Source organism: Chelmon rostratus, chromosome 7 (assembly GCF_017976325.1).
Source record: "Chelmon rostratus isolate fCheRos1 chromosome 7, fCheRos1.pri, whole genome shotgun sequence".
NCBI lineage: Eukaryota > Metazoa > Chordata > Actinopteri > Chaetodontiformes > Chaetodontidae > Chelmon > Chelmon rostratus.
Window position 1 is genome coordinate 18,803,195 of NC_055664.1, and position 27,985 is coordinate 18,831,179.

The 27,985-nt window shown below is 42.8% G+C and overlaps 2 protein-coding genes and 1 pseudogene across 2 annotated transcripts; all 3 read left to right on the top strand.

Annotated features, from left to right (window-relative positions):
* Positions 1 to 171: 171 nt before the first annotated feature.
* LOC121608818 (extracellular calcium-sensing receptor-like) lies at positions 172 to 5,036 on the top strand. Its single transcript, XM_041940202.1, has 6 exons — positions 172 to 365; positions 571 to 868; positions 1,028 to 1,822; positions 1,997 to 2,224; positions 2,401 to 2,524; positions 4,123 to 5,036. The coding sequence occupies exons 1-6, from the start codon at positions 334 to 336 to the stop codon at positions 5,034 to 5,036; spliced, it is 2,391 nt and encodes a 796-aa protein (XP_041796136.1). The 5' UTR covers positions 172 to 333.
* Positions 5,037 to 7,922: 2,886 nt separating this feature from the next.
* Positions 7,923 to 16,572, top strand: LOC121608803 (annotated as a pseudogene).
* A 1,398-nt stretch (positions 16,573 to 17,970) lies between these two features.
* On the top strand, positions 17,971 to 23,823 carry LOC121608808 (extracellular calcium-sensing receptor-like). Its single transcript, XM_041940186.1, has 6 exons — positions 17,971 to 18,164; positions 18,352 to 18,649; positions 18,811 to 19,596; positions 19,772 to 19,999; positions 20,196 to 20,319; positions 22,910 to 23,823. Exons 2-6 carry the CDS (start codon positions 18,386 to 18,388, stop codon positions 23,821 to 23,823), a joined length of 2,316 nt encoding a protein of 771 aa, XP_041796120.1. The 5' UTR covers positions 17,971 to 18,164; positions 18,352 to 18,385.
* The last annotated feature ends 4,162 nt before the right edge of the window (positions 23,824 to 27,985 follow it).

The following is a 27,985-nucleotide window of genomic DNA, read 5'->3' on the forward strand; positions in this document are numbered from 1 at the left end:
TGAGAGAAAACAAAACTCAATATTTAATTATTAATTTTATGGTGCTCCAAAATGTATATATACCAGTGCAAGGTTTTGATTTCTATTACTGTATGTGTGATGCCACCCGGTGGTTTAGCCCTCTTAGACAGTATGACGTCCACACAGAGGTGGCCAGAGAAGGGTTGGGCACTCTTACAGCTGTTGTTGGTGGTGTCATTCTCTCAGGCTGAGGAGCTGGTGTGCAGGCGGAGAGGGGATCCTGAGAGTCCCCAGCTATCTAAGGATGGGGACATATTGTTGGGGGGAATCTTCTCTTTCCACAACAAGTGGGAACACAGACAGGATACCTACATGCACAAACCACTGCCAATGCAGTGCACCAGGTAAATTATGAAATTCTAAAAATGTTGATTTCAATTATCAAAAAGGCTGTGAGTACAAAGATGAAGATGATGAAACTGATTGTTAAAACAATAAATAGTCCTTGGTATACATAAAAATATCATCAAATGTTTTCAAGAACTTTGGCATTGTTTCCATTTTAAGGACAAATTTGCTGCAATTTCATCTGTTTGTGTTGGCACCAAGTTTGAATTTCAGGGGGTTCCAGTTTGCTCAGGCTATGCTCTTTGCTATAGAGGAGATTAATAACAGCACTGACCTACTGCCTGGCATCTCTCTGGGCTATAAGATCTATGATGCTTGTGTCTTCATTGCCAGAAGTGTGAAGGTGGCACTGGCCTTGGCTAATGGTAATGAACTGGTATCTGCACTCTCTGAGGCACCATGTACCAGACCTGCCCAAGTACAGGCCATTATGGGAGAGACTTTCTCCTCTCCTTGCATGGCTATAGCAACTGTCATCGGACCCTTTCATATCCCACTGGTGGGTATGATTGGTAGAAATTACATATTTGTGAAAAATATTCCTTAGTCTGTAATTCTTCAAGATGGTCAGAGCGAAAGGGATTGTAAAAGAATATGTAAATGTAAGATTCACAAATTCATCTCGGGATGTTATTTCTTTTTTTCTTTTCCTCTTCAGATCAGCCACTTTGCTACTTGTGCTTGTCTCAGTGATAAAACCAAGTACCCATCCTTCCTCAGAACAATACCCAGTGACTACTACCAGAGCAGAGCCCTGGCCCAGTTGGTCAAGCACTTTGGGTGGACTTGGGTTGGAGCCATTAGAACAAATGATGATTATGGCAATAATGGCATGGCCACATTCACAGAAACAGCCCAGCAGCTCGGCATCTGTCTGGAGTACTCTGTGTCTTTCTTTAGAACAGATCCACCAGACAAAATACAAAAGATAGTTGAAATTATCAAAGCTTCCACTTCCAAGGTCATTGTCACGTTCCTCTCCCCCACGGAGTTGTATGTGATAATACACGAGCTGTTTCTCCACAATTTGACTGGGTATCAGTGGGTAGGCACTGAGGCCTGGATCTTTGATTCCCACACCGCAGCCATGGATAGACATCACATTTTGGATGGTGCCATAGGCCTGTCCATCCCCAAAGCACATGTCAGTGGCATGAGAGAGTTCATGTTGGACGTGAAGCCGCTCAAGGCATCTAGGAACAAACTGTTTACAAAGTTTTGGGAGAAATTATTTAACTGTAAGTTCAAGCAGTCAAAGTCATCAGCAGTGAATCAGAGTGAATGTACTGGACATGAAGATGTGACTGGAGTACAAAACAGCTTCACTGATATGTCACTCATGCCTATCTTTTACAACGTCTATAAAGGAGTGTATGCTGTGGCCCATGCACTTCATGGTATCCTCAGCTGCAATAAAACATGTAACAACAAGGTGCAGCTCGATTCATTCACGGTGAGTTGAACACCACAGACTTGTTTTTTTTTTTTTTTTTAAGTCATGTTAACAAAGAAAATTGTTTCAATTTGGATAAATAAATTGTTGCAGTCTGTCTATCATGCTGTTGAGACAACAGAGCCAAAGAAAAGTTTGTCACATATTGATCTGTATTGCTGCATATCTTCTTAGGTTTTACAGCGCATAAAAAAGATTCAGTTCAAAACAAAGGAAGGAGATGAGGTTTACTTCAATGAGAATGGAGACCCAGCAGCAAAGTATGAAATTATAAACTGGCAGCCAACAGAAAATGGCATTGTGGACTTTGTGACAGTTGGTCTTCATGATGCATCTTTACCTGCAGACAAACAGATGAATCTGCAAAATAAGTCTTTAATTTGGGCACAAAACTCACAACAGGTAGCCTACCAAATGATCAATGCAATTGTTGATGAAAGTTTAGTTGATCATTAGTTGTTACTGTGTCATAATGTTTGATTTAGAGGCATCGAAACTAATCGTAGATGCTTGCAAAGCCAGCACCTTGCCAAAGAAAATGCCCCCACACTTTTTTCGTATGTGTTGTGTTCATACAGGTGCCTCTGTCAGTTTGCAGTGAGAAATGTCCCCCAGGAACTCGCAAGGTTCTGCAGAAAGGAAAGCCTGTCTGCTGCTATGACTGTTTCCGATGTGCAGAGGGAGAAATAAGCAACATTACTGGTATAGTGACATTTGAAGAAAGACAAAACAAAAATTTAAACATTAACAATGTTTCAAACTATGTCAAATGCTTGGTTGAGCATTTGACACAGTTGATCATTTTATTCTATTAGTTTGCCTTTAAAAGTGGGTTGGCATTAGTGATTCTGGTTGAAGATCATGTATTCCCCGCTCAGTCATTTTTAGAACCGATGCTCAAAAACTCGAGAAACATGGCCCATGAATCAGAGGTGTCGAAAATCTACATCTGATACGGGACTTGCACATGGGTTTTCAAATAGTTCTCGATATCACCCCCTAAAAATTTTTAATGAGCTCTTGCAATATATTTCGTATTCCTATATGAAATTCATTAAGTTCGTGGAACATCCCAAGACATACAAAAAAGCCTCAGGGAGCCATACCCTTCACTCAACAGGGCGGCATCCCATTTGAATTTACTGGTCAATTTTTTGTGCAGTTTTTGCCATTTTCAGGTGTTACCAAACTGCTTACAGAGAATTAATCATATCAAGCAATTTGAAGACCTTGGTGTGTCCGAGGTCAGGCATGAAACTTCCACCACAAAAAAGAAAGAGTTTTTTTTTTTTTTTTTAATCCACTTCATATGGTCAAATGTGCCCCTAACCGAGCATCTTTAATAAGGGTCCTGGCCTAAAGACATTGATATATGCCACTGTTCAATTATAGTCATAGCACCACCTACTGGTAACAGGAAATTCATGTTTTACACTTTAATTTACTCCTCCTAGCGGATCCACCTCAAATGTGTTCAGAAAAGACTTAAGACCTCGATGATCTTAAGATATTTCATCAAATGGTGTTGCCCTGGTGGCACAGGGATCGAGATGTTTCACCATGAAACAGGAAGTTGAAATATATCAATTATAATGTGTCCAATCTGCACTAAACTTCACATTTGATAAGAGGCTAGCCTGATGACATCTTCACGCCAATAATAGCATCCTGACAACAGGAAATGACAGTTTCTCTGCTTTGATGTACTTCTCGTGGCAGGTTGACCAGATTCACCTCAAATTTGGTCAGAAAAGAATAAACGCTTGTGAATTTTCATTGAACGGCAGTACAGTGGCCAGGCAGTGAGTTCTGATATCTCAACATGAAAACAGAATCTGTTTTGAATCCACATTGTCAGATCTTCTCCAAATTTCACATTGTAGAATGTTCTAAGGAAATCTATAGGCTAATATTCAGTCACATTCACAACGCTACCTACTGGCAATAGGAAGTTATCTCTGCAAGTCAACAAAGCTCTGTGTGCAAGAACCACTGCTTCTGAAACACGACCGGTGGGTATTGGAGACCCTTGGAGGACAGACCAAATATGTGTTGCACACGCAGCATCTTGGGTTCGTCCTGAGATGTTCTAATCCTGATTCAAACATGCAAAACACTAAAATAACACGGAATTTATTTTTGAAAAATGCTTGAAATAAAGTTTGTTGTTATAAGATGATAGATTTATTATCTGGTAATAATATAGTTTCTGTCTTGTAGACATAGAAAATGCAACATAGACACAAAACAAGACAAATATACCAAGCAAGTTTAACACCTGCTTAAATATTTTTTTTCAGATTCCATCACATGTGTGAGATGTGACCCTGAGTTCTGGTCAAATGAGAGAAGAGATGCCTGTGTAAAGAAGGAGGCAGAGTTTCTGTCATATGAAGAGATTATGGGAGCACTGCTCACTGCAGCCTCCCTCTCTGGAACATTTATGACTGCTGTTGTGGCGTTCATTTTCTTCAGATACAGACAGACTCCTATTGTCAGGGCCAACAACTCTGAGCTGAGCTTTCTGCTGCTCTTCTCCTTGACTCTGTGTTTCCTGTGCTCTCTGACCTTCATCGGCCGGCCCTCTGAGTGGTCCTGCATGCTGCGACACACAGCATTCGGCATCACCTTTGTCCTCTGCATCTCTTGTGTTCTGGGGAAAACAATTGTGGTGTTAATGGCCTTCAGGGCCACACTTCCAGGTAGTAATGTGATGAAATGGTTTGGGCCTGCACAGCAGAAACTCAGCGTTCTGGGTTTCACTCTTATACAAGTTGTCATATGTGTCCTCTGGTTGACAATTTCTCCTCCTTTTCCATTTAAGAATTTTAAGACGTTTAATGAAAAAATCATCTTGGAGTGTGCTCTGGGCTCAGCTGTTGGCTTTTGGGCTGTACTTGGGTACATAGGACTTCTGGCCATGTTATGTTTCATTCTTGCTTTTCTGGCTCGGAAACTGCCTGACAATTTCAATGAAGCCAAATTTATCACCTTCAGCATGTTGATATTCTGCGCAGTATGGATCACTTTCATCCCAGCATATGTCAGCTCTCCTGGGAAGTTCAGTGTTGCTGTGGAGATATTTGCTATTCTGGCTTCAAGTTTTGGACTGCTGATTTGTATTTTTATGCCAAAATGTTATATAATCTTACTGAAACCAGAGAAGAACACAAAAAAGAACATGATGGGGAAGGAGGCACAAAAATCATTCTGAAAGCTCATTATAATATGGTGGCAAAGGCATTCAAGTAATCATAATTCTTAGATAAAAATATGTTGACTTCTTTTTGTCACTGAAGACTTGTACTGCCGTGTTTTTCCACTGTATATCATGATTCCTTACTGATTATACAACATGTAATACAGTTTATGAAATTGTGAGCAATAAAGTTAATTTAAACACAAGATACTTGTGCTCAAAAAGAGGATTCATTCTCAGTGAAGAACCTTGGAGCCCTAATCTGCCTCTATACCTGCCAAAGAGCAGTGATTCCTAACACGTCTCTGGGGGTCATCAGGTGGAAACCTCCCTTCAACAGTGTTTCGCCTACTTAGTCCCACTACACCTCCAGGAGGTTAGGCAGTGAACTCTGGCGTCCCAGAGTCACCCCCCCTAGTGCCAGTTCACACTGCTCCTACACAATCCAAACAGCACCGCCACGTTCAACTGACCCAGAGATGCTCCAGGTCGTGGCCAGTACCGATGCTACCATTTAACTATTGCTAATGCTAACACTAACCGCTAGGAAGAACAGAAGAAGACAATACAGTTCCGATGCTACCATTTAGCTAATGTTACGTGCTAACCGCTACCTGCTAAGAGGAACAGAAGAAGACAATAAAGCTAGATTCACCTATACTGTTAATGTTAATTGCTAGCTACCAATACTAACTGCTAAGATACTATCATACTCTCACCGCTTTAGCTATTGTTAGCTGCTACAATGCTACCACAGGCCTAGATGCCACATGTAACTGCCGATTGCCACACTACCATCATCTACACCTGCCTCTCACCAACTGCACCAAAAAAAAAAGCGGGGTGGGAATACAAACCCTGGTTCGGGTAGGGGATAGAAAATGAAGAGGTAGAGTCAAAAGATGAAAGTAGGGATTGGATACAGACCCTTGTTCGGGTAGGGGGTGGAAAATTTAGAGGGTGCTGAAGGTGGAGGCCTAAACCACAGACTAGATTTAACAGCCTCTTCTAACATTTCCTTCAAGAAGCAACAAACCCTACCATTTCCTTCAAAAAGCAAACAAAGCAGGAAAACAAACCCTAACATTTCCTTCAAGAAGCAAACAAAACAGGAAAACAACCAAAAAGATCAAAAGACAAGCCAACTCTGTATCTTACCACGCAAACTCACCTGAACAGGCCGCATGGTCCCAAAGAGAGACTCTAGCTGGCCACACCCCCACCTTATCTAACCTTCCTCTTCCTGGTTCTCTTCCTATTGGCAGAGCGAGAAGATGGGGCGGGGAAAGCAGAGCAGAGGAGAGGTGTCTTGTTCAGACTTTAACCTCTACTCCCGCCGGGTTAGGCATGCATGTCCTCTGCCCCCCCCCACTGTCCCTATTTCACCCCCCAACTACTATTATTTCTCCTGATCCATATCCACTGACGAGACCTAGCAGCCTCATCTGACATCTCCCTCACTGTCTTCCTTAAATTTTGCCCATGCACTCCCAGCTCCCTAAACAGTGAAACAGCTGACCCTGCAACAAAACCTCTACACCCCACTTCAACCGGACAGACCCTGGTCTTCCATCCCCTCTGCTCAGATTCTGTCTTTAAATCTGCATACTTAGTCTTCTTCCTTTCATAAGCTGCCTCCACTGAATTTTCCCAAGGGACTGTTAACTCAATAAAATAAAAAAATATTCACATACATACATTCATTCAGGTGTGTGTGTGTGTATATATATATATATACAGTATATACACTTGAATTTTCCCCAATTTTCCAATGAGGACATGCAATGGCTTGTTTGGCCGATAACAGTCCGGCAATTTTTATGTGTGATTAAGTCACAACCAAACAACAAAACTCCTGTTATAAATAACTTGCAAATTTTGCAAAATGTCTACTGAGGAACTCTCCCCTGAACTGCTGAAGTCTTTTGATGCAGCCATTAAAGAAGTAGACCTCCCACCTTCAATGACTGAGGCAGCAATTACATGAATTAAGAAGACACATATATACACAAGAAAGTCAGAATTACATTTATTGTGAAGTATGTTTTCACATACAAAGAATATACCTGGGTATATTGGTATACAACAATAAACATAACACACACAAAAAAAAATTAAGAAACAAAGATGAGAGCATGTACTGCAAGCCAAGATGAAGAAATAGAAAACTGACAATAACACACACACAAAAAAAATCATGAAATCAAATGTGCATCAAAGCACAGGCCGAGACAGTCATGGAGGTCAAAGAAGTGTGTCATGCAACGTCCTGCACAACCACACACATTTGGGTGAAATACAAAAATTGGAACCAGTTAACTCGTGAACAAAGTCGGTGGTGTGTAAATATTGACTCTAAATGAACGTAATATTGCTGTCTGCTTGATGTATAAGTAAGCTCACCCTTGTAATTGCTAAATCGCCATATTTATCAATTTTTTCTCAACTTTTAATCACCTTTATTCTGCATTGTAAATAAAAAAGAGAAAGCATTTGTGCAACACAAAATGAATGTTCATCTCTGATAACATATAGCCAGGAAGTAAATATACATCACAGTGACATCTGCAAAAGATGGCAACATCTACTGGCATGTATAGGATTTGACATCATACGTATTACCGACAAATGCAGTATGCAGTATGGAGTACATTCAGCATGTACAATATACTATGTACTCTTTTTCATCGTAGTGGGCAGTATGAAACAGCTAAATTGATGTATTTTGCAGCCTGATGGCCATGGCTTTGACCAAAAACTCTTTTTCTGTTTGGGCACCTCCCTCCAATGAACACACCTTTCTTGGTCACAGAGATAAATTATCACTGTTTGCCACCCAGTGGTTTAGCCCTCTTAGACAGTATGACGTCCACACAGAGGTGGCCGGAGAAGGGTTGGGCACTCTTACAGCTGTTGTTGGTGGTGTCTTTCTCTCAGGCTGAAGAGCTGGTGTGCAGGAGGAGAGGGGATCCTGAGAGTCCCCAGCTATCTAAGGATGGAGACATTATACTGGGGGGAATCTTCTCTTTCCACAACAAGTGGAAAGACAGACAGGATACCCACACAGATAGACCACTGCCATTGCAGTGCACCAGGTAAATTATACCAAGCAAATCGATTAAGATTTCAAATATCAAGACAAAGTGAATACAGATACAAAAATGGATATGACTCTGACTACCAGAACAGAAAAATGTTCATTATTGTAAGTGCTGGTTTATTGTTTGTACTTTCAGGACAAGTTGTTTGCAGTTCAAACTATTTATATCTGTGTGCATGAAGTTTGCATTTTAGGGGGTTCCAGTTTGCTCAGGCTATGCTCTTTGCCATTGAGGAGATTAATAACAGCACTGACCTACTGCCTGGCATCTCTCTGGGCTATAAGATATATGATGCCTGTGCCTCCATTTCCAGAAGTGTGAAGGTGGCACTGGCCTTGGCTAATGGAAATGAACTGGTATCTGCACTCTCTGAGGCACCATGTACCAGACCTGCCCAAGTACAGGCCATTATGGGAGAGACTTTCTCCTCTCCTTGCATGGCTATAGCTACTGTCATCGGACCCTTTCATATCCCACTGGTGGGTAAGATTGGTAGAAATTACACATTTGTGAAAAACATTTCTTAGTCTGTAATTCTTCAAGTTGGTCAGAGAAAAGAGATTGTAACAGAATTGTAAATGTAAGTTTCACATATTAATCTTTTTTTTTTTTTCTATAGATCAGCCACCTTGCTACTTGTGCTTGTCTCAGTGATAAAACCAAGTACCCATCCTTCCTCAGAACAATACCCAGTGACTACCACCAGAGCAGAGCCCTGGCCCAGTTGGTCAAGCACTTTGGGTGGACTTGGGTTGGAGCCATTAGAACAAATGATGATTATGGCAATAATGGCATGGCCACATTTACAGAAACTGCCCAGCAGCTCGGCATCTGTCTGGAGTACTCTGTGTCTGTCTTTAGAACAGATCCACCAGACAAAATACAAAAGATAGTTGACATTATCAAAGCTTCCACTTCCAAGGTCATTGTCACTTTCCTCTCCACCACAGAGTTGTATGTAATAATAGAGGAGCTTTTTCTCCACAACTTGACTGGGTATCAGTAGGTAGGCACTGAGGCCTGGATCTTTGACTCCCAAAATGCAGCCATGGATAGACATCACATTCTGGATGGTGCCATAGGCCTGTCCATCCCCAAAGCACATGTCAGTGGCATGAGAGAGTTCATGTTGAATGTGAAGCCTCTCAAGGCATCTAGGAACAAACTGTTTACAAAGTTTTGGGAGAAATTATTTAACTGTAAGTTCCAGCAGTCAAAGTCATCAGCAGTGAATCAGAGTGAATGTACTGGACATGAAGATGTGACTGGAGTACAAAACAGCTTCACTGATATGTCACTCATGCCTATCTTTTACAACGTCTATAAAGGAGTGTATGCTGTGGCCCATGCACTTCATGGTATCCTCAGCTGCAATAAAACATGTAACAACAAGGTGCAGCTGGATTCATTCACGGTGAGTTGAACACCACAATCTTAACCTGTAGTTTTTACATTTTGTCGCAACAACACAGAAAATAGTTTAAATTCTGAAAAAATAAATTGTTGCACTTTGTCTATCATGCTGTTGAGACAATGGAGACAAAAAATGTTTTTCAGATAATGATCTACACTGCTGCATATCTTCTTAGATTTTACAGAACATAAGAAATATTCGGTTTAAAACAAAGGAAGGAGATGAAGTTTACTTCAATGAGAATGGAGACCCAGCAGCGAAGTATGAAATTATAAACTGGCAGCCAACAGAAAATGGCATTGTGGACTTTGTCACAGTTGGTCTTCATGATGCATCTTTACCTGCAGACGAACAGATGAATCTACAAAACAAATATTTAATTTGGGCACAAAACTCACAACAGGTAACCTAACATGTGACCACTGTAATTGTTAATCAAAGTCGATTTGGATTATTGCAGTTGTATATGCTAAGATTTATTCTGTCTTCGTTATAGTTTTAGTTTTTTAGGGCATCAAAACTAAAAACAAATGTTTGCAAAGTCAGGACCTTGTCAAAGTAAATGCCCAAACTTTTTTTCGTATGTGTTGTGTTCATACAGGTGCCTCTGTCAGTTTGCAGTGAGAAATGTCCCCCAGGAACTCGCAAGGTTCTGCAGAAAGGAAAGCCTGTCTGCTGCTATGACTGTTTAAGATGTGCAGACGGAGAAATAAGCAACAATACTGTTATAGCAACATTTGATTTTAAACCAAAAAATTGAACATTTTCATGTTTTCATGCCAGTTTTAAAAAATGTGTTTCTGCAAAGCATCATTACACAAATCAATCAATAATCAATACATCAAATATCCGAAAGAAAAACTCATACATTTGTCTAAAATAGGTATCAAGGTTGAAGTCCTATTGTGAAAATTGGATGTGACACAGAGTTATTGGAAATGACTCCAACTGCATTGTTGAACATGACAAAATCACAGGGAGCAGTCTGTGTTGTCTCAGCCCATCCTCACTCAGTCATGCTGGGCCACATCTATGGTGGAGAATAGAATAGAAAGCAATAAATAATTTACACAATGCAACTGACAATGTGTGTTGACAGTGACAGTGATGGATGAAGGTACAGATGAAAACCATTTATGGATTTTAAATGTCAGTGGATGCTTTGTGTCAGAGGGTTTGTGACACTGTATGACTAACTGGTCATCAGGGTGATGGCTTGTGGGAAGAAACTATTTGAAACTAATATTTGTGTCTGGTTATTTTGACATTCATTGATCTCTAGCGCGTATGAGAGGGGAGAAGTGATTGACAATTGACTCTGGTTGACAATTTCTCCTCCTTTTCCATTTAAGAATTTTAAGACGTTTCATGACAAAATCCTCTTGGAGTGTGCTCTGGGCTCAGCTGTAGGCTTTTGGGCTGTACTTGGGTACATAGGACTTCTGGCCATGTTGTGTTTCATTCTTGCTTTTCTGGCCTGAGAATAGATAGATAGATACTTTATTAATCTCCAAAGATAAATTAACAGTTCCAGCAGCTCAAACGGTGGCAACACAAGAGCATGCAAAATAAGAACAACTTTCAAGTATAAAATACAAAGACCATTTATAAACCAGGAGGTAAATTTATAAACCAGGAGGCAGAAGGGGGCAGCATTGGGGGGCTTCTCCTCTGCACTGTCAAGTCCAGGTTGTTTTGACCGCATTAGAGGACCAGCTGTTCGACCTCCTATCTTTCTGCAAATGTGTCACCATCTCAGATGAGGCCGATGACCATTTTGTCATCTGCAAACTTCAGGAGTTTAACAGACGGGTTTCCTGAGATGCAGATGTTGGTATAGAGGGGGAAGAGCAGGAGAGGAGAGGGGGCTCCAATGCTCATGGTCTGGGTGCTGGATGTGATTTTTCTCAGCTTCACCTGTGGCTTCCTGTCTGTCAGGAAGTTTTTTTTCAAGATTCAAGATTCAAGAGTCTTTATTGTCATTGCACATGTCAATGAAATTTTCATTGCAACCCCCATGTTAGATGGTAAGAAAGATAAGACTAGAAAGAGTGAATAAAATTAAGATAACTACAATAAAATAAAATAAACCAACATGCAATAAAAAAAAAATATTCGTGAAGCAATTAAAAATATAACAGAATGAAAATATACTTAGGCAATAAAATATACTAAACAATAAACAATAAAATATGGAAGTGAAATGTGCAAACAGAATAAAATATACAAGCAGAATAAAATATAAAATATACACAGTGAAATGTACCGACAGAATAAAATATGCCAATGAAACTGAAATGTGCTGATATACTAAGATGTATATAATTATAGTATATGTGTGTACATAAAAGTCAAGTACACAGAAGGTGCAGGTGGAGGTAGAGGTGTAGGTGTAGGTGTAAAGTGCGGTGTGCAGTGTTCACAGTTCACACAGTCTCTCACTGCAGTGAGGGGCTGCTGGGGGTGATAGCTCTAACAGCTCTGGGGAAGAAGCTGTCCCTCAGTCTGTTAGTGGTGGTGCGGATGTTCCTGTACCGCTTTCCTGATGGAAGCGGTACAAACAGTCTGTGGCCCGGGTGGCTGGGGTCCGTGGCGATGGATCTCGCCCTCTTTCTGACCCGACCTTCATATATAGAGTCTAGGTCAGGGAGGGGGCAGCCCACGATGCCCTGTGCAGTTTTAACCACCCGTGCCAGTTGTTTCCTCTCCTGTGCCGTGCAGCTGCCATACCACACTGTCACACTGAGGCAGAGGATGCTTTCAATTGTGGCCCTGTAGAAGTTAACGAGCAACCGAGAGGAGAGTCCAGCCCGTTTCAGCTTCCTGAGGAAGAAGAGCCTTTGTTGTGCCTTCTTCACCAGGCGGGAGGTGTTCATGGACCAGGAGAGGTCAGATGTGATGTGGATGCCCAGGAACCTGATGTTGTCCACACGCTCCACCACTTCTCCGTCCATGAGGAGGGGGGCGTGATCCGTCTTCCTGGACCTCCTGAAGTCCACAATGACCTCCTTGGTTTTCCCTGTGTTCAGCACCAGGTTGTTGGCTGAACACCACTGGGTGAGCTGGTGTATCTCCTCTCTGTAGTGGGTCTCGTTGTTATCTGAGATGAGACCCACTACTGTAGTGTCGTCCGCAAACTTCACGACTGTGTTGGTGGGGTGGATGGCAGCACAGTCGTGAGTAAACAGGGTGAAGAGGGCTGGGCTGAGCACACAACCCTGTGGCGTGCCCGTGCTGAGGACCAGAGGGGATGATGTGATGTTCCCTATTCTCACCACCTGAGGCCTGTTGGTGAGAAAGTCTCTGATCCAGTGGCACAGAGACGCAGGCAGACCCACCGTGTGTAGCTTCAGCGCCAGCTTGTCTGGGATGACGGTGTTAAAAGCTGAGCTAAAGTCTACAAATAGCATCCTGACGTAGGTGTTGGGCTGCTGCAGGTGGGTCAGGGCTGTGTGCAGGGTGATGGAGACAGCATCCTCTGTGGACCGATTCCCTCTGTAAGCAAACTGAAGGCTGTCTAGGTCCGAGGGGATGAAGTCTCTGATGTACCTGAGAATAATCCGCTCAAAGCACTTCATGATTACCGGGGTCAGTGCAACAGGCCGGTAGTCATTCAGGCAGGTGATGGATGTCTTCTTCGGTACCGGAATGATGGTGGAGAACTTGAGGCACTCAGGAACCGTGGACAGCTGCAGGGACAGGTTGAAAATGTCCAGGAACACTCCTGCTAGCTGGTCAGCGCATGTCCTCAAAGTCTTGCCTGACACCTTATCCGGTCCTGCAGCTCTGCGGGTGTTGATCCTCCTCAGGGTGGATGACACCTGGTGCTGCTGCAGGACGAGGGGCTGGTGCTGCTCCTCCAGCCGGGGTAGGTGTGTGACTTCTCTGCTGCCTGATGTGTCGAAGCGGGCAAAGAAGCTGTTCAAGGTGTCAGGCAGGGCGGGGTCGTGGCTGGTGAGCTGAGTGTTCGGCTTGTAGTCCGTTATGGTTCTGATGCCTCTCCACATGCTCTGTGGGTTGTTGTTCTTGAAGTGATCTTCAATTTTGTTTTTGTACTGGAGCTTGGCCTGCTTGATTCCTTTCTTCAGCTCTGCTCGAGCCCTGCTATAAGCCAGCCTGTCTCCAGATCTGTAGGCAGTATCCCGGGCTTTCAGCAGGGACCGCACTGTGCTGTCCAGCCATGGTTTCTGGTTGGGAAACACTGTGATGGTCTTAACAGGGAGGACAGCATCAGTGCAGAACTGAACATAAGACAATACAGATGATGTGTACTCCTCAAGGTCTGCCTCTTCTCTGAACACAGTCCAGTCTGTCAGTTCGAAGCAGTCCTGAAGTGCAGAGGAGGCCTCCTCAGTCCATATCTGTACTGTCCTGGTGGTCGGCTTTGTTCTGCAGGCCAGAGGCTTGTAGGCAGGAATGAGTTTCACGGAGATGTGGTCTGACATGCCCAGGTGTGGAGCTGCTACAGCCTTGTAAGCAGCAGGGATGTTGCAGTAAACTTGATCCAAAATGTTACTGTCTCTGGTAGGAAACTTTATGTACTTATGAAATTTGGGAAACACCGCCTTCAGTTCAACGTGATTAAAGTCCCCCGCCACAATCACGGCCGCCTCCGGGTTGTCGTTCATCTGCCCGCTGATCAGGCAGTACAGCTCCTCTAATGCTAACTTAGCATTAGCCCGCGGTGGGATGTAAGCGGCCACAATAACAATAGACGAGAGTTCTCTAACCAGCTTGAACGGTCGGCATTTCACCACCAGGTATTCCAAATCAGGAGAGCAGAACGTGCTGACGGTGCGTGTGGCTGTACACCAGGCATTGAAGTTTGTTATCCACTGACAGGTGAAGGCTGAGACAGTGAGCTGGGTGGGTTTTGAGTGGAGAATTTCGAGGATTATCATGTTGAATGCGAAGCTGAAGTCCACAAAAAGGATTCTTGCATATGTCCCTCAGTGGTCGAGGTGTTGTAGGATGTAGTTCAGTCCCTGTTGACTGTGTCCTCCACCAATCTGTTTGCATGGGAGGCAAATTACAGGGGGTCCAGCAGGGGGCCTGTAATGTCTTTGAGGTGAGTCAACACCAGCCTGTCAAAGAATTTCATGACCACAGTAGTCAGGGCGATGACGTGTCATCCTGATGTTGGAGCTTTTTTGGCACAGGAGTTACTGTGGAGCGTTGGGAGTATGACAGAAATTCACACAGCTCCAGTGAGAGTACAGACTTTCAGACAGCAGGGGGGCGCCCACTTCACCTGATGCTTTCCTGATCTTCTGTCTCTTGAAGAGGCGACACACATCCTGTTCACAGATCCTTAGTACTAGTGGGGGGTCAGTGGGGATAAGTGAGAGTTGTGCAGGGGGTGTAAATGGTTGTTTGAAGCCCGAGCTGTGTTGTGTGATGGGTGTTGATGTGGGCCTATCAAACCTACACTTGAATGTATTCAGGTAATCGGCCAGTTGATGTTTCTCAGCTGTGTGGGGGATGATGTCCTGTAGTTGGCACTGACCTGCAGTTCTAGCTGAAACCCTTGGTTTATTGTTGTTGAATGTGCAGAAGATTTTAGCTGGCACACACAAGTTCTCACAAAAAAAAATTGTAAGATGTCACAGTGTCAGTGAGTTCATCCTGATCTGTTGCAGCAGCCTCAAAAACTCTCCAATCACCACAGTCAGAGCAGGCCTGTAGTTCCAGCATTATGTTTGTGGTCCATCTTTTCATAGTCTAAGCTACAGGCATAGCAGATCAATTTCTGCCAGTATAGAGGAAGAAGACGGAGCAAATAGTGGTCACACATCAAACTCTTCCAATGGACTCCTCTCTACTTGCAACTTTAATAATTGTGATTGGTTTTGTCTTTTTGTGGAGTATTTTATTCAATTTCATTTTTCTATTATTCTATTTGTCTGATTTTACTTGTGTAAGTCCTGAAATATTTTAATCGTGGTTCAAGCATTTTGTATTAAAACATGTGGCAGAAATAAAGTTTATTATTACACACTGTTGATTTATTATCTGGTAATCATCTAGTTTATGGCTTGTAGGCATAGAAAACATGCAAAATATACACAAAACAAGACAAATGTACTGAGTAAGTTTCACACCTACTTTAATATTGTTTTTCAGATTCCATCACATGTGTGAGATGTGACCCTGAGTTCTGGTCAAATGAGAGAAGAGATGTCTGTGTAAAGAAGGAGGCAGAGTTTCTGTCATATGAAGAGATTATGGGAGCACTGCTCACTGCAGCCTCCCTCTCTGGAACATTTATGACAGCTGTTGTGGCGTTCATTTTCTTCAGATACAGACAGACTCCTATTGTCAGGGTCAGCAACTCTGAGCTGAGCTTCCTGTTGCTCTTCTCCCTGGCTCTGTGTTTCCTGTGCTCTCTGACCTTCATCGGCCGGCCCTCTGAGTGGTCCTGCATGCTGCGACACACAGCATTCGGCATCACCTTTGTCCTCTGCATCTCTTGTGTTCTGGGGAAAACATTTGTGGTGTTAATGGCCTTCAGGGCCACACTTCCAGGTAGTAATGTGATGAAATGGTTTGGGCCTGCACAGCAGAAACTCAGCGTTCTGGGTTTCACTCTTATCCAAGTTCTCATATGTGTCCTCTGGTTGACAATTTCTCCTCCTTTTCCATTTAAGAATTTTAAGACGTTTAATGAAAAATCATCTTGGAGTGTGCTCTGGGCTCAGCTGTAGGCTTTTGGGCTGTACTTGGATACATAGGACTTCTGGCCATGTTATGTTTCATTCTTGCTTTTCTGGCTCGGAAACTGCCTGACAATTTCAATGAAGCCAAATTTATCACCTTCAGCATGTTGATATTCTGCGCAGTATGGATCACTTTCATCCCAGCATATGTCAGCTCTCCTGGGAAGTTCAGTGTTGCTGTGGAGATATTTGCTATTCTGGCTTCAAGTTTTGGACTGTTGATTTGTATTTTTATCCCAAAATGTTATATTATCCTACTGAAACCAGAGAAGAATACAAAGAAAAATATGATGGGGAAGGAGGCACTAAAATCATTCTGAAAACTCAATGTATTATGGTGGCAAAGGCATTCAAGTAATCATAATTCTTAGATAAAAATATATTGACTTCTTTTTGTCACTGAAGACTTGTACTTCCGTGTTTTTCCACTGTATATCATGATTCCTTACTGATTATACAACATGTAATACAGTTTATGAAATTGTCAGCAATACATATTCACATACATACATTCATTCAGGTGTGTTTGTGTGTATATATATATATATATACAGTATATACACTTGAATTTTCCCCAATTTTCCAATGAGGACATGCAATGGCTTGTTTGGCCGATAACAGCCCAGCAATTGTTATGTATGATTAAGTCACAACCAAACAACAAAACTCCTGTTATAAATAACTTGCAAATTTTGTAAAATGTCTACTTAGGAACTCTCCCCTGAACTGCTGAAGTCTTTTGATGCAGCCATTAAAGAAGTAGACCTCCCACCTTCAATGACTGAGGCAGCAATTACATGAATTAAGAAGACACATATATACACAAGAATGTCAGAATTACATTTATTGTGAAGCATGTTTTCACATACAAAGAATATACCTGGGTATATTGGTACACAACAATAAACTTAACACACACAAAAAAAAAAAAAATTAAGAAACAAAGATGAGAGCATGTACTGCAAGCCAAGATGAAGAAATAGAAAACTGACAATAACACACACACAAAAAAAAATCATGAAATCAAATGTGCATCAAAGCACAGGCCGAGACAGTCATGGAGGTCAACGAAGTGTGTCATGCAACGTCCTGCACAACCACACACATTTGGGTGAAATACAAAAATTGGAACGAGTTAACTAGTGAACAGTCGGTGGTGTGTAAATATTGACTCTAAATGAACGTAATATTGCTGTCTGCTTGATGTATAAGTAAGCTCACCCTTGTAATTGCTAAATCGCCATATTTATCCATTTTTTCTCAACTTTTAATCACCTTTATTCTGCATTGTAAATAAAAAAGAGAAAGCATTTGTGCAACACAAAATGAATGTTCATCTCTGATAACATATAGCCAGGAAGTAAATATACATCACAGTGACATCTGCAAAAGATGGCAACATCTACTGGCATGTATAGGATTTGACATCATACGTATTACCGACAAATGCAGTATGCAGTATGGAGTACATTCAGCATGTACAATATACTATGTACTCTTTTTCATCGTAGTGGGCAGTATGAAACAGCTAAATTGATGTATTTTGCAGCCTGATGGCCAGGCTTTGACCAAAAACTCTTTTTCTGTTTGGGCAGCTCCCTCCAATGAACACACCTTTCTTGGTCACAGAGATAAATTATCACTGTTTGCCACCCAGTGGTTTAGCCCTCTTAGACAGTATGACGTCCACACAGAGGTGGCCGGAGAAGGGTTGGGCACTCTTACAGCTGTTGTTGGTGGTGTCTTTCTCTCAGGCTGAAGAGCTGGTGTGCAGGAGGAGAGGGGATCCTGAGAGTCCCCAGCTATCTAAGGATGGAGACATTATACTGGGGGGAATCTTCTCTTTCCACAACAAGTGGAAAGACAGACAGGATACCCACACAGATAGACCACTGCCATTGCAGTGCACCAGGTAAATTATACCAAGCAAATCGATTAAGATTTCAAATATCAAGACAAAGTGAATACAGATACAAAAATGGATATGACTCTGACTATCAGAACAGAAAAATGTTCATTATTGTAAGTGCTGGTTTATTGTTTGTACTTTCAGGACTAGTTGTTTGCAGTTCAAACTATTTATATCTGTGTGCATGAAGTTTGCATTTTAGGGGGATCCAGTATGCTCAGGCTATGCTCTTTGCCATTGAGGAGATTAATAACAGCACCAATCTACTGCCTGGCATCTCTCTGGGCTATAAGATATATGATTCATGTGCCTCCATTTCCAGAAGTGTGAAGGTGGCACTGGCCTTGGCTAATGGTAATGAACTGGTATCTGCACTCTCTGAGGCACCATGTACCAGATCTGCCCAAGTACAGGCCATTATGGGAGAGACTTTCTCCTCTCTTTCCATGGCTATAGCTACTGTCATCGGACCCTTTCATATCCCAATGGTGGGTAAGATTGGTAGAATATCCACATTCGTGAAAAATATTTCTTTGTCTGCAATTCTTCACGCTGGTCAGAGGAAAAGAGATTGTAACAGAATTGGAAATGTAAGTTTCACATCTTCATCTTGGGATGCTCTTTTTCTTTTTTTTTTTTTTTTTTTTAGATCAGCCACCTTGCTAGTTGTGCTTGCCTCAGTGATAAAACCAGGTACCCATCATTCCTCAGAACAATACCCAGTGACTACTACCAGAGCAGAGCCCTGGCCCAGTTGGTCAAGCACTTCGGGTGGACTTGGGTTGGAGCCATTAGAACAAATGATGATTATGGCAATAATGGCATGGCCACATTTACAGAAACTGCCCAGCAGCTCGGCATCTGTCTGGAGTACTCTGTGTCTGTCTTTAGAACAGATCCACCAGACAAAATACAAAAGATAGTTGACATTATCAAAGCTTCCACTTCCAAGGTCATTGTCACTTTCCTCTCCACCACAGAGTTGTATGTGATAATAGACCAGCTTTTTCTCCACAACTTGACTGGGTATCAGTGGGTAGGCACTGAGGCCTGGATCTTTGACTCCCAAACTGCAGCCATGGATAGACATCACATTCTGGATGGTGCCATAGGCCTGTCCATCCCCAAAGCACATGTCAGTGGCATGAGAGAGTTCATGTTGGATGTGAAGGCATCTAGGAACAAACTGTTTACAAAGTTTTGGGAGAAATTATTTAACTGTAAGTTCAAGCAGTCAAAGTCATCAGCAGTGAATCAGAGTGAATGTACTGGACATGAAGATGTGACTGGAGTACAAAACAGCTTCACTGATATGTCACTCATGCCTATCTTTTACAACATCTATAAAGGAGTGTATGCTGCAGCCCATGCACTTCATGGTATCCTCAGCTGCAATAAAACATGTAACAACAAGGTGCAGCTGGATTCATTCACGGTGAGTTGAACACCACAGACTTAACCTGTAGTTTTTACATTTTGTCACAAAAACACAAAAAATAGTTTAAATTCTGAAAAAATAAATTGTTGCACTCTGTCTATCATGCTGTTGAGACAATGGAGACACAAAATGTTTTTCAGATAATGATCTACACTGCTGCATATCTTCTTAGATTTTACAGAACATAAGAAATATTCGGTTCAAAACAAAGGAAGGAGATGAGGTTTACTTTCATGAGAATGGAGACCCAGCAGCAAAGTATGAAATTATAAACTGGCAGCCAACAAAAAATGGCATTGTGGACTTTGTCACAGTTGGTCTTCATGATGCATCTTTACCTGCAGACGAACAGCTGAATCTGCAAAACAAATCTTTAATTTGGGCACAAAACTCACAACAGGTAACCTAACATGTGACCACTGTAATTGTTAATCAAAGTCGATTTGGATTATTGCAATTGTATACGCTATGATTTATTCTGTCTTCGTTATGGTTTTAGTTTTTTAGGGCATCAAAACTAAAAATAAATGTTTGCAAAGTCAGGACCTTGTCAAAGTAAATGCCCAAACTTTTTTTCATGTGTTGTGTTCATACAGGTGCCTCTGTCAGTTTGCAGTGAGAAATGTCCTCCAGGAACTCGCAAGGTTCTGCAGAAAGGAAAGCCTGTCTGCTGCTATGACTGTTTAAGATGTGCAGACGGAGAAATAAGCAACATTACTGGTATAGTAACATTTGATTTTAAACTAAAAAATCGAACATTTTAATGTTTTCATGCCAGTTTGCAGAAAATCGTTTCTGCAAAGCATCATTACATAAATCAATCAATAATCAATACATCAAATATCCGAAAGAAAAACTCATACATTTGTCTAAAATAGATACCAAGGTTGAAGTCTTATTGTGAAAATTGGATGTGACACAGAGTGATTGAAAATGACGGAAATGACTCCAACTGCATTGTTTAACATGACAAAATCACAGGGACCAGTCTGTGTTGTCTCAGCCCATCCTCACCCAGTCATGCTCGGTCACATCTATGGTGGAGAATAGAATAGAAAGCAATAAATAATTTACACAATGCAATTGACAATGTGTGTTGACAGTGACAGTGATTGACGAAGGTACAGATAAAAAACATTTCTGGACTTTAAATGTCAGAGGGTTTGTGACACTGTATGACTAACTGGTCATCAGGGTGATGGCTTGTGGGAAGAAACTATTATATTTGTGTCTGGTTGTTTTGACATTCATTGATCTCTAGCGCGTATGAGAGGGGAGAAGTCAAACAGTTTGTGTCCAGGATGTGATGGGTCTGCAGTGATGCTTCTTGCCCATTTCCTTAGTCTGGAAGTCCTGAACAGAGGGCAGGCTGGCACCAGTGATCTTCTCCGCAGTCGTTTTGGTCCATCACTCTCTGTTTTGTGCCCTGCCAGAACCAAACCAGACAATGATGGATGTGCACAGAAAAGACTGGATTATTCCCGTATAGGAATGGATCAGCAGCTGTTGGGGCAGGTTGAACTTCCTCAGGTGATGCAGGAAGTAGCTCAAAGGGTGGCAACACAAGGGCATGCAAAATAAGAACAACTTTCAAGTACAAAATACAAAGACCATTTCTAAACCAGGAGGCACAAGGGGGGCAGCATTGGGGGGCTTCTCCTCTCCACTGTCAACTCCAGGTTGTTTGACTGCATTAGAGGACCAGCTGTTCGACCTCCGATCCTTCTGCAAATGTGTCACCATCTCAGATGAGGCTGATGACCATTGTGTCATCTGCAAACTTCAGGAGTTTCCTGAGATGCAGATGTTGGTATAGAGGGGGAAGAGCAGGAGAGGAGAGCACACATGCCTGGGGGGCTCCAGTGCTCATGGTCTGGGTGCTGGATGTGATTTTCCTCAGCTTCACCTGCCGCTTCCTGTCTGTCAGGAAGTTTGTTATCCACTGACAGGTGAAGGCTGAGACAATGAGCTGGGTGGGTTTTGAGTGGAGAATTTCTAGAATGATCATGTTGAACGCTGAGCTGAAGTCCACAAAAAGGATTCTTGCATATGTCCCTCAGTGGTCGAGGTGTTGTAGGATGTAGTTCAGTCCCTGTTGACTGTGTCCTCCACCAACCTGTTTGCATGGGAGGCAAATTACAGGGGGTCCAGCAGGGGGCCTGTAATGTCTTTGAGGTGAGTCAACACCAGCCTGTCAAAGGATTTCATGACCACAGTAGTCAGGGCGATGACGTGTCATCCTGATGTTGGAGCTTTTTTGGCACAGGAGTTACTGTGGAGCGTTGGGAGTATGACAGAAATTCACACAGCTCCAGTGAGAGTACAGACTTTCAGACAGCAGGGGGGCGCCCACTTAACCTGATGCTTTCCTGATCTTCTGTCTCTTGAAGAGGCGACACACATCCTGTTCACAGATCCTTAGTACTAGTGGGGGGTCAGTGGGGATAAGTGAGAGTGGTGCAGGGGGTGTAAATGGTTGTTTGATGCCCGAGCTGTGTTGTGTGATGGGTGTTGATGTGGGCCTGTCAAACCTACACTTGAATGTATTCAGGTCATCGGCCAGTTGATGATTCTCAGCTGTGTGGGGGATGATGTCCTGTAGTTGGCACTGACCTGCAGTTCTAGCTGAAACCCATGGTTTATTGTTGTTGTATGTGCAGAAGATTTTAGCTGGCACACACAAGTCCCCCCCCAAAAAATTGTAAGATGTCACAGTGTCAGTGAGTTCATCCTGATCTGTTGCAGCAGCCTCAAAATCTCTCCAATCACCACAGTCAGAGCAGGCCTGTAGTTCCAGCATTATGTTTGTGGTCCATCTTTTCACAGTCTGAGCTACAGGCTTAGCAGATCAATTTCTGCCAGTATAGAGGAAGAAGACAGAGCAAACAGTGATCAGAGAGCCTTGGAGAGCCCCAAGGTTTCTGTTCTGTGATAATCTACATTTGCTTTGGGGTTCTCTTGTGCCAAATAGTGGTCACACATCAAACTCTTCCAATGGACTCCTCTCTACTTGCAACTTTAATAATTGTGATTGTTTTTGTCTTTTTGTGAAGTATTTTATTCAATTTCATTTTTGTATTATTCTATTTGTCTGATTTTACTTGCGTAAGTCCTGAAAAATTCTAATCCTGGTTCAACAACTTTGTATTAAAAATGCGGCAGAAATAAAGTTTATTATTACACACTGTTGATTTATTATCTGGTAATCATCTAGTTTATGGCTTGTAGGCATAGAAAACATGCAAAATATACACAAAACAAGACAAATGTACTGAGTAAGTTTCACACCTACTTTAATATTGTTTTTCAGATTCCATCACATGTGTGAGATGTGACCCTGAGTTCTGGTCAAATGAGAGAAGAGATGCCTGTGTAAAGAAGGAGGCAGAGTTTCTGTCATATGAAGAGATTATGGGAGCCCTGCTCACTGCAGCCTCCCTCTCTGGAACATTTATGACTGCTGTTGTGGCGTTCATTTTCTTCAGATACAGACAGACTCCTATTGTCAGGGTCAACAACTCTGAGCTGAGCTTCCTGTTGCTCTTCTCCCTGGCTCTGTGTTTCCTGTGCTCTCTGACCTTCATCGGCCGGCCCTCTGAGTGGTCCTGCATGCTGCGACACACAGCATTCGGCATCACCTTTGTCCTCTGCATCTCTTGTGTTCTGGGGAAAACAATTGTGGTGTTAATGGCCTTCAGGGCCACACTTCCAGGTAGTAATGTGATGAAATGGTTTGGGCCTGCACAGCAGAAACTCAGTGTTCTGGGTTTCACTCTTATACAAGTTGTCATATGTATCCTCTGGTTGACAATTTCTCCTCCTTTTCCATTTAAGAATTTTAAGACGTTTAATGACAAAATCATCTTGGAGTGTGCTCTGGGCTCAGCTGTCGGCTTTTGGGCTGTACTTGGATACATAGGACTTCTGGCCATGTTATGTTTCATTCTTGCTTTTCTGGCTCGGAAACTGCCTGACAATTTCAATGAAGCCACATTTATCACCTTCAGCATGTTGATATTCTGCGCAGTATGGATCACTTTCATCCCAGCGTATGTCAGCTCTCCTGGGAAGTTCAGTGTTGCTGTGGAGATATTTGCTATTCTGGCTTCAAGTTTTGGACTGCTGATTTGTATTTTTATTCCAAAATGTTATATTATCCTACTGAAACCAGAGAGGAATACAAAGAAGAATATGATGGGGAAGGTACCACCAAAATCATTCTGAAAACTTAAATAATGTGTTTGCAAGAGTAATCAAATTTTGCACCCAATAATTTGTTTAAAAGGCTTTTAACCAGATATCGACCTTCATTTCACTGAAGACTTGCATTGTTTTCCTGTTGCATTTTCCATTGTATATCATTTTGAGATGACCGTATTTAATACAAACTACCTGTTAAAGAATTTGACACACCCTCTGACTGAATTGTTTTTCTGTTTATTACCTTCTGCATTGTCAATGAATACTGAAGACATCAAAATTATGACAAGACACAATGAAGTATGTGATAAACAATAAAGTGTAAACCAAGCAAAATATTTTTTATACTTTAAATTCTTCAAAGTAGCCAACTTTTGTATTGATGTCTACTTTGCACATGTTGCCATTCTCTCAGCCAGCTTCATGAGGTTTTCACCTGGAATGGTTGATCAGCAGTCTTGAAGGAGTTCTCATATATGCTGAACTTTTTCTTTGGCCCTCACTCTGCAGTCCAGCTCATGCCAGACCATCTTGTTTTGGTTCAGGCTTGGTGATTATGGAGGCCAGGTCATGTTTCAAGTGATACAACACTCCATCACTGTCCCTCTTTGTCAAATAGCCCTTACAAAGCCCATTGCGTTGCACTTGAAGATACAGTACTATGCAAAAGTTTTAGGCAGGTGTGAAAAAATGCTGTAAACTAAGAATGCTTTCAAATATTAATAATAATTGTTTATTTTTATGAAACACAGTCATAAACTGATGCAGAAACAGCTGTGTAGGGGGCTTAAAACTGTGTGAGGAACAGTCAAACTTTGTACCCAAGGTGAGGTTGTGGAAGTAAGTTTCACAGGTCATACACCATGGTAAGACTGAGCACAGCAACAACATACGAGGTAGTTATACTGTAGGGCAACGTTGAGGTTTGTAGACGCAATGGTCGGACAAGGAAACTTAGTGCAGCAAATGAAAAAATACACATCAAGCTTATTTCCCTCAGAAATCGGAAGATGTCCAGCAGAGCCATCAGCTCAGAACTGGCAGAAACCAGTGGGAGCAAGGTACGCCCATCTACTGTCAGGAGAGGTCTGGCCAGTAGTGATCTTCATTGAAGAGTTGCAGCCAAAAAGCCAAACAAGGCCAAGTGACTCAACTATGCATGAAAACATAGGAACTGGGCTGCAGAAAAATGCTGGCAGGTGCTCTGGACTGCTGTGTCCAAATTTGACTGGAGCAGAAAGCAGTGTGTTCGCTGAAGGGCTGGAGAGTGTTTGCAGGCAACAGTGAAGTTTGGTGGAGGTTCCTTGCAAATTTGGGACTGCATTTCTGCAAATGGAGTTGGAGATTTGGTCAAGATTAATGGTGTCCTCAGTGCTGACAAATACAGGCAGATACTTATCTATCATGCAATACCACCAGGGAGGAGTATGATTGGCCCCAAATTTATTCTGCAGCAGGACGACAACTCCAAACATACAGCCAATGTCATCTCGAACTATCTTCAGTGTAAAGAAGAACAAGAAATCCTGGAAGTGATTTTCTTGCTTGTGAACAATTGAGCCTTCAGAGGATGCCCCTCTCATACCCAAACATGATACTATCGCCTGGTACCATTGAACCTGTTTATCTGTGGAATGCTCCAAAGAGGTATTCCACAACTTTCCCAGTCTTTTGTTGCCCCGTCCCAACTTGTTTGAAAAGTGTTGCTGGCATCAACTTCAGAACAATTACAAAAATCAACGCAGTTGATGATCAAAAACATTTGCAACGATTTGGTGAACAGAGTACAGCTTTTCACATCTGAAGAGTTCATAGAGACCAAAAGAACAAAAAGAAGAGCAAATATTAGACTTGCAAGTGGCACAAACCCGGGGATCACCTTCTGCTGAATGAAGTCTGCCTCCCTGGCTACAACTACATGGAGAGAGTGTGTACTTCAGGCAGAGGTGGTGGTCTACTCATTATCCACCGGGCTGAACTGGAACTCTCACCTCTTCCGTTGCCTGTCCTCACCTCTATGGAGTGCTTAGCTTTTAAATGCAAACCTCCATACTCCATGACAGTGCGTTTAATCTACCGTTCCCCAAAACCAAACTCTTAAATTCTCCCTGAAATACATGATCTCCTCACATCACTCTGCACTATGTCAAACAATATTGTAATTATAGGTGACATCAACATTCACGTCGACAACCCTTCCTGTCCTCTGGCAGCAGAATTTCTAAGCCTGCTGGATTGTATTGGTCTGCAGCAACATGTCAAGGCTCCCACTCACAACAAAGGCCACACCTTGGATCTGGCCATCACCAACTCAGCCTCCATCAAGAATCTCGGGGTCTTCGATCTTAGGGTGTCTGACCACAAGGTGGTCTCAATGACTTTGACATCTCTGCTGCCCCCTCCCAGACCCAAGCGCCAGATAGCTTTCAGAAATCTGAAACGTATTGACCTAGTGGACCTGGCCACAGACCTCCAGTACATCACCTGCTCAGACTCTGACACTGTGGATGAGCTAGTGGAGCATTACAACACTTTCCTGAGCAGTGTTCTTGACATTCATGCCCCAGTTAAGACACATGAAGTCACATTCGAACGCTCTGCTCCCTGGTACACACAGGAACTACGGACAATTAAAACAGCTGGCCGTGCACTGGAACGTCAACTCAGACACACTGGGCTCACATCAAAAAGTCTAATGCCAGGCCCTGAAAGATGCTCGCTCAACATTTTATTCCAACCTCATCAACCGGAACACTGGCAACTCCAAGAAGCTCTTCTCCACAATAAATCAGCTTTTGAAGCCACAATCACCCTCACTGACTGAAGCTATAGTTGAGTGATGCAACAGCATCATTGACTTTTTTAGATCTAAAGTCAATAACATCCGCTCTCTGTTGCCCAGCTGTTGTTCTGGACAATCTTGCAAACTACAGGCCTATTTCAAACCTCCCCTTTCTATCCAAAGTACTTGAGAAAACAGTTGCCACACAGCTCCAGGACCATCTCACACATAACAACCTGTTTGAAAAATTCCAGTCAGGCTTTCGTTCAGCCCATAGCACCGAGACAGCTCTACTCAGGGTGATGAATGACCTTCTGATGGCCGCTGACTCAGGGTCACCATCACTCCTCATCCTTTTGGACCTGCCAGCAGCTTTCGACACCGTTGACCACACCATCCTCCTCAAGGGCCTTCCAGAGTCCAGGAAGCTCCGTGTCACCTGTGGCGTTCCCCAGGGGTCAGTCCTTGCCCCCATCCTATTCTCCATCGACATGCTTCCCCTCGGTCAAGTCATCAGCAAACACGGACTCTCCTTCCATTGTTATCCTGATGACACACAACTGTACATCAAAACCGCCCCTAACTCCTCCACAGCTCTGTCATCTCTCACTTCCTGCCTTGAGGAAATCAAGGCATGGATGAATAACAACTGTCTTAAGCTAAACAGCAATAAAACGGAAGCACTCCTCATTGGCACCCACATCAGGTTCACTCCTCACCCATATCCCAACTTACCTTTGACGGACAGATCATTCCTCTCTCCTCCTCAGCAACAAACCTGGGAGTTCGGTTTGACCCCCATCTGACCTTTAATGACCACATAAAACATCTGTGCAAAACCTCATTCCACCATCTCCGCAATATTTCAAAACTCCGTCCCACTCTCTCCCTCCCAGCAGCAGAACAACTGGTCCATGCATTCATCCCCACAAGGCTGGACTACTGTAACAGGCTCTTCATCGGGATACCTGGCAAAACCATCCAGAAGCTGCAGTACATCCAAAACAGCGCTGCCAGGGTCCTGATGAGAGCCCATAAATATGAGCACATCACCCCCATCCTTAAATCACTGCACTACTACTGCTACTCACCTATAAATGCATCCATGGACTTGCACCCACTTACCTCCAAGAACTCCTGACCCTACAGTCCACCACCCACACTCTCAGATCCACTAACACCCTGCTCCTCCAAGTCCCCAGCACCAGGCTCTCCACCATGGGAGACCGAGCCGCACAACGCCTCTGGAACAGCCTCCCAACCCAGCTGAGGGCTATTCAGAGCCTAGACTCTTTTAAATCAGGCCTAAAACTTTTTTATTCAGAAAGGCCTATGAATGTTGATCATGAACTGATTTTAACCTGTTTATTGTTTTCATTGAGCATTGCTTTACCTTTTTCCCTT

Coding starts and splice junctions, on each gene's coding strand:
- LOC121608808 (XM_041940186.1), top strand. CDS start 18,386: ATGCTCTTTGCCATTGAGGAGATTAATAACAGCACCAATCTACTGCCT. Junction 18,650..18,810: donor GACCCTTTCATATCCCAATG/GTGGGTAAGATT, acceptor TTTTTTTTTTAG/ATCAGCCACCTTGCTAGTTG. Junction 20,320..22,909: donor AGAAATAAGCAACATTACTG/GTATAGTAACAT, acceptor ATTGTTTTTCAG/ATTCCATCACATGTGTGAGA.
- LOC121608818 (XM_041940202.1), top strand. CDS start 334: ATGCACAAACCACTGCCAATGCAGTGCACCAG. Junction 366..570: donor CTGCCAATGCAGTGCACCAG/GTAAATTATGAA, acceptor GTTGGCACCAAG/TTTGAATTTCAGGGGGTTCC. Junction 2,225..2,400: donor GGGCACAAAACTCACAACAG/GTAGCCTACCAA, acceptor GTGTTCATACAG/GTGCCTCTGTCAGTTTGCAG.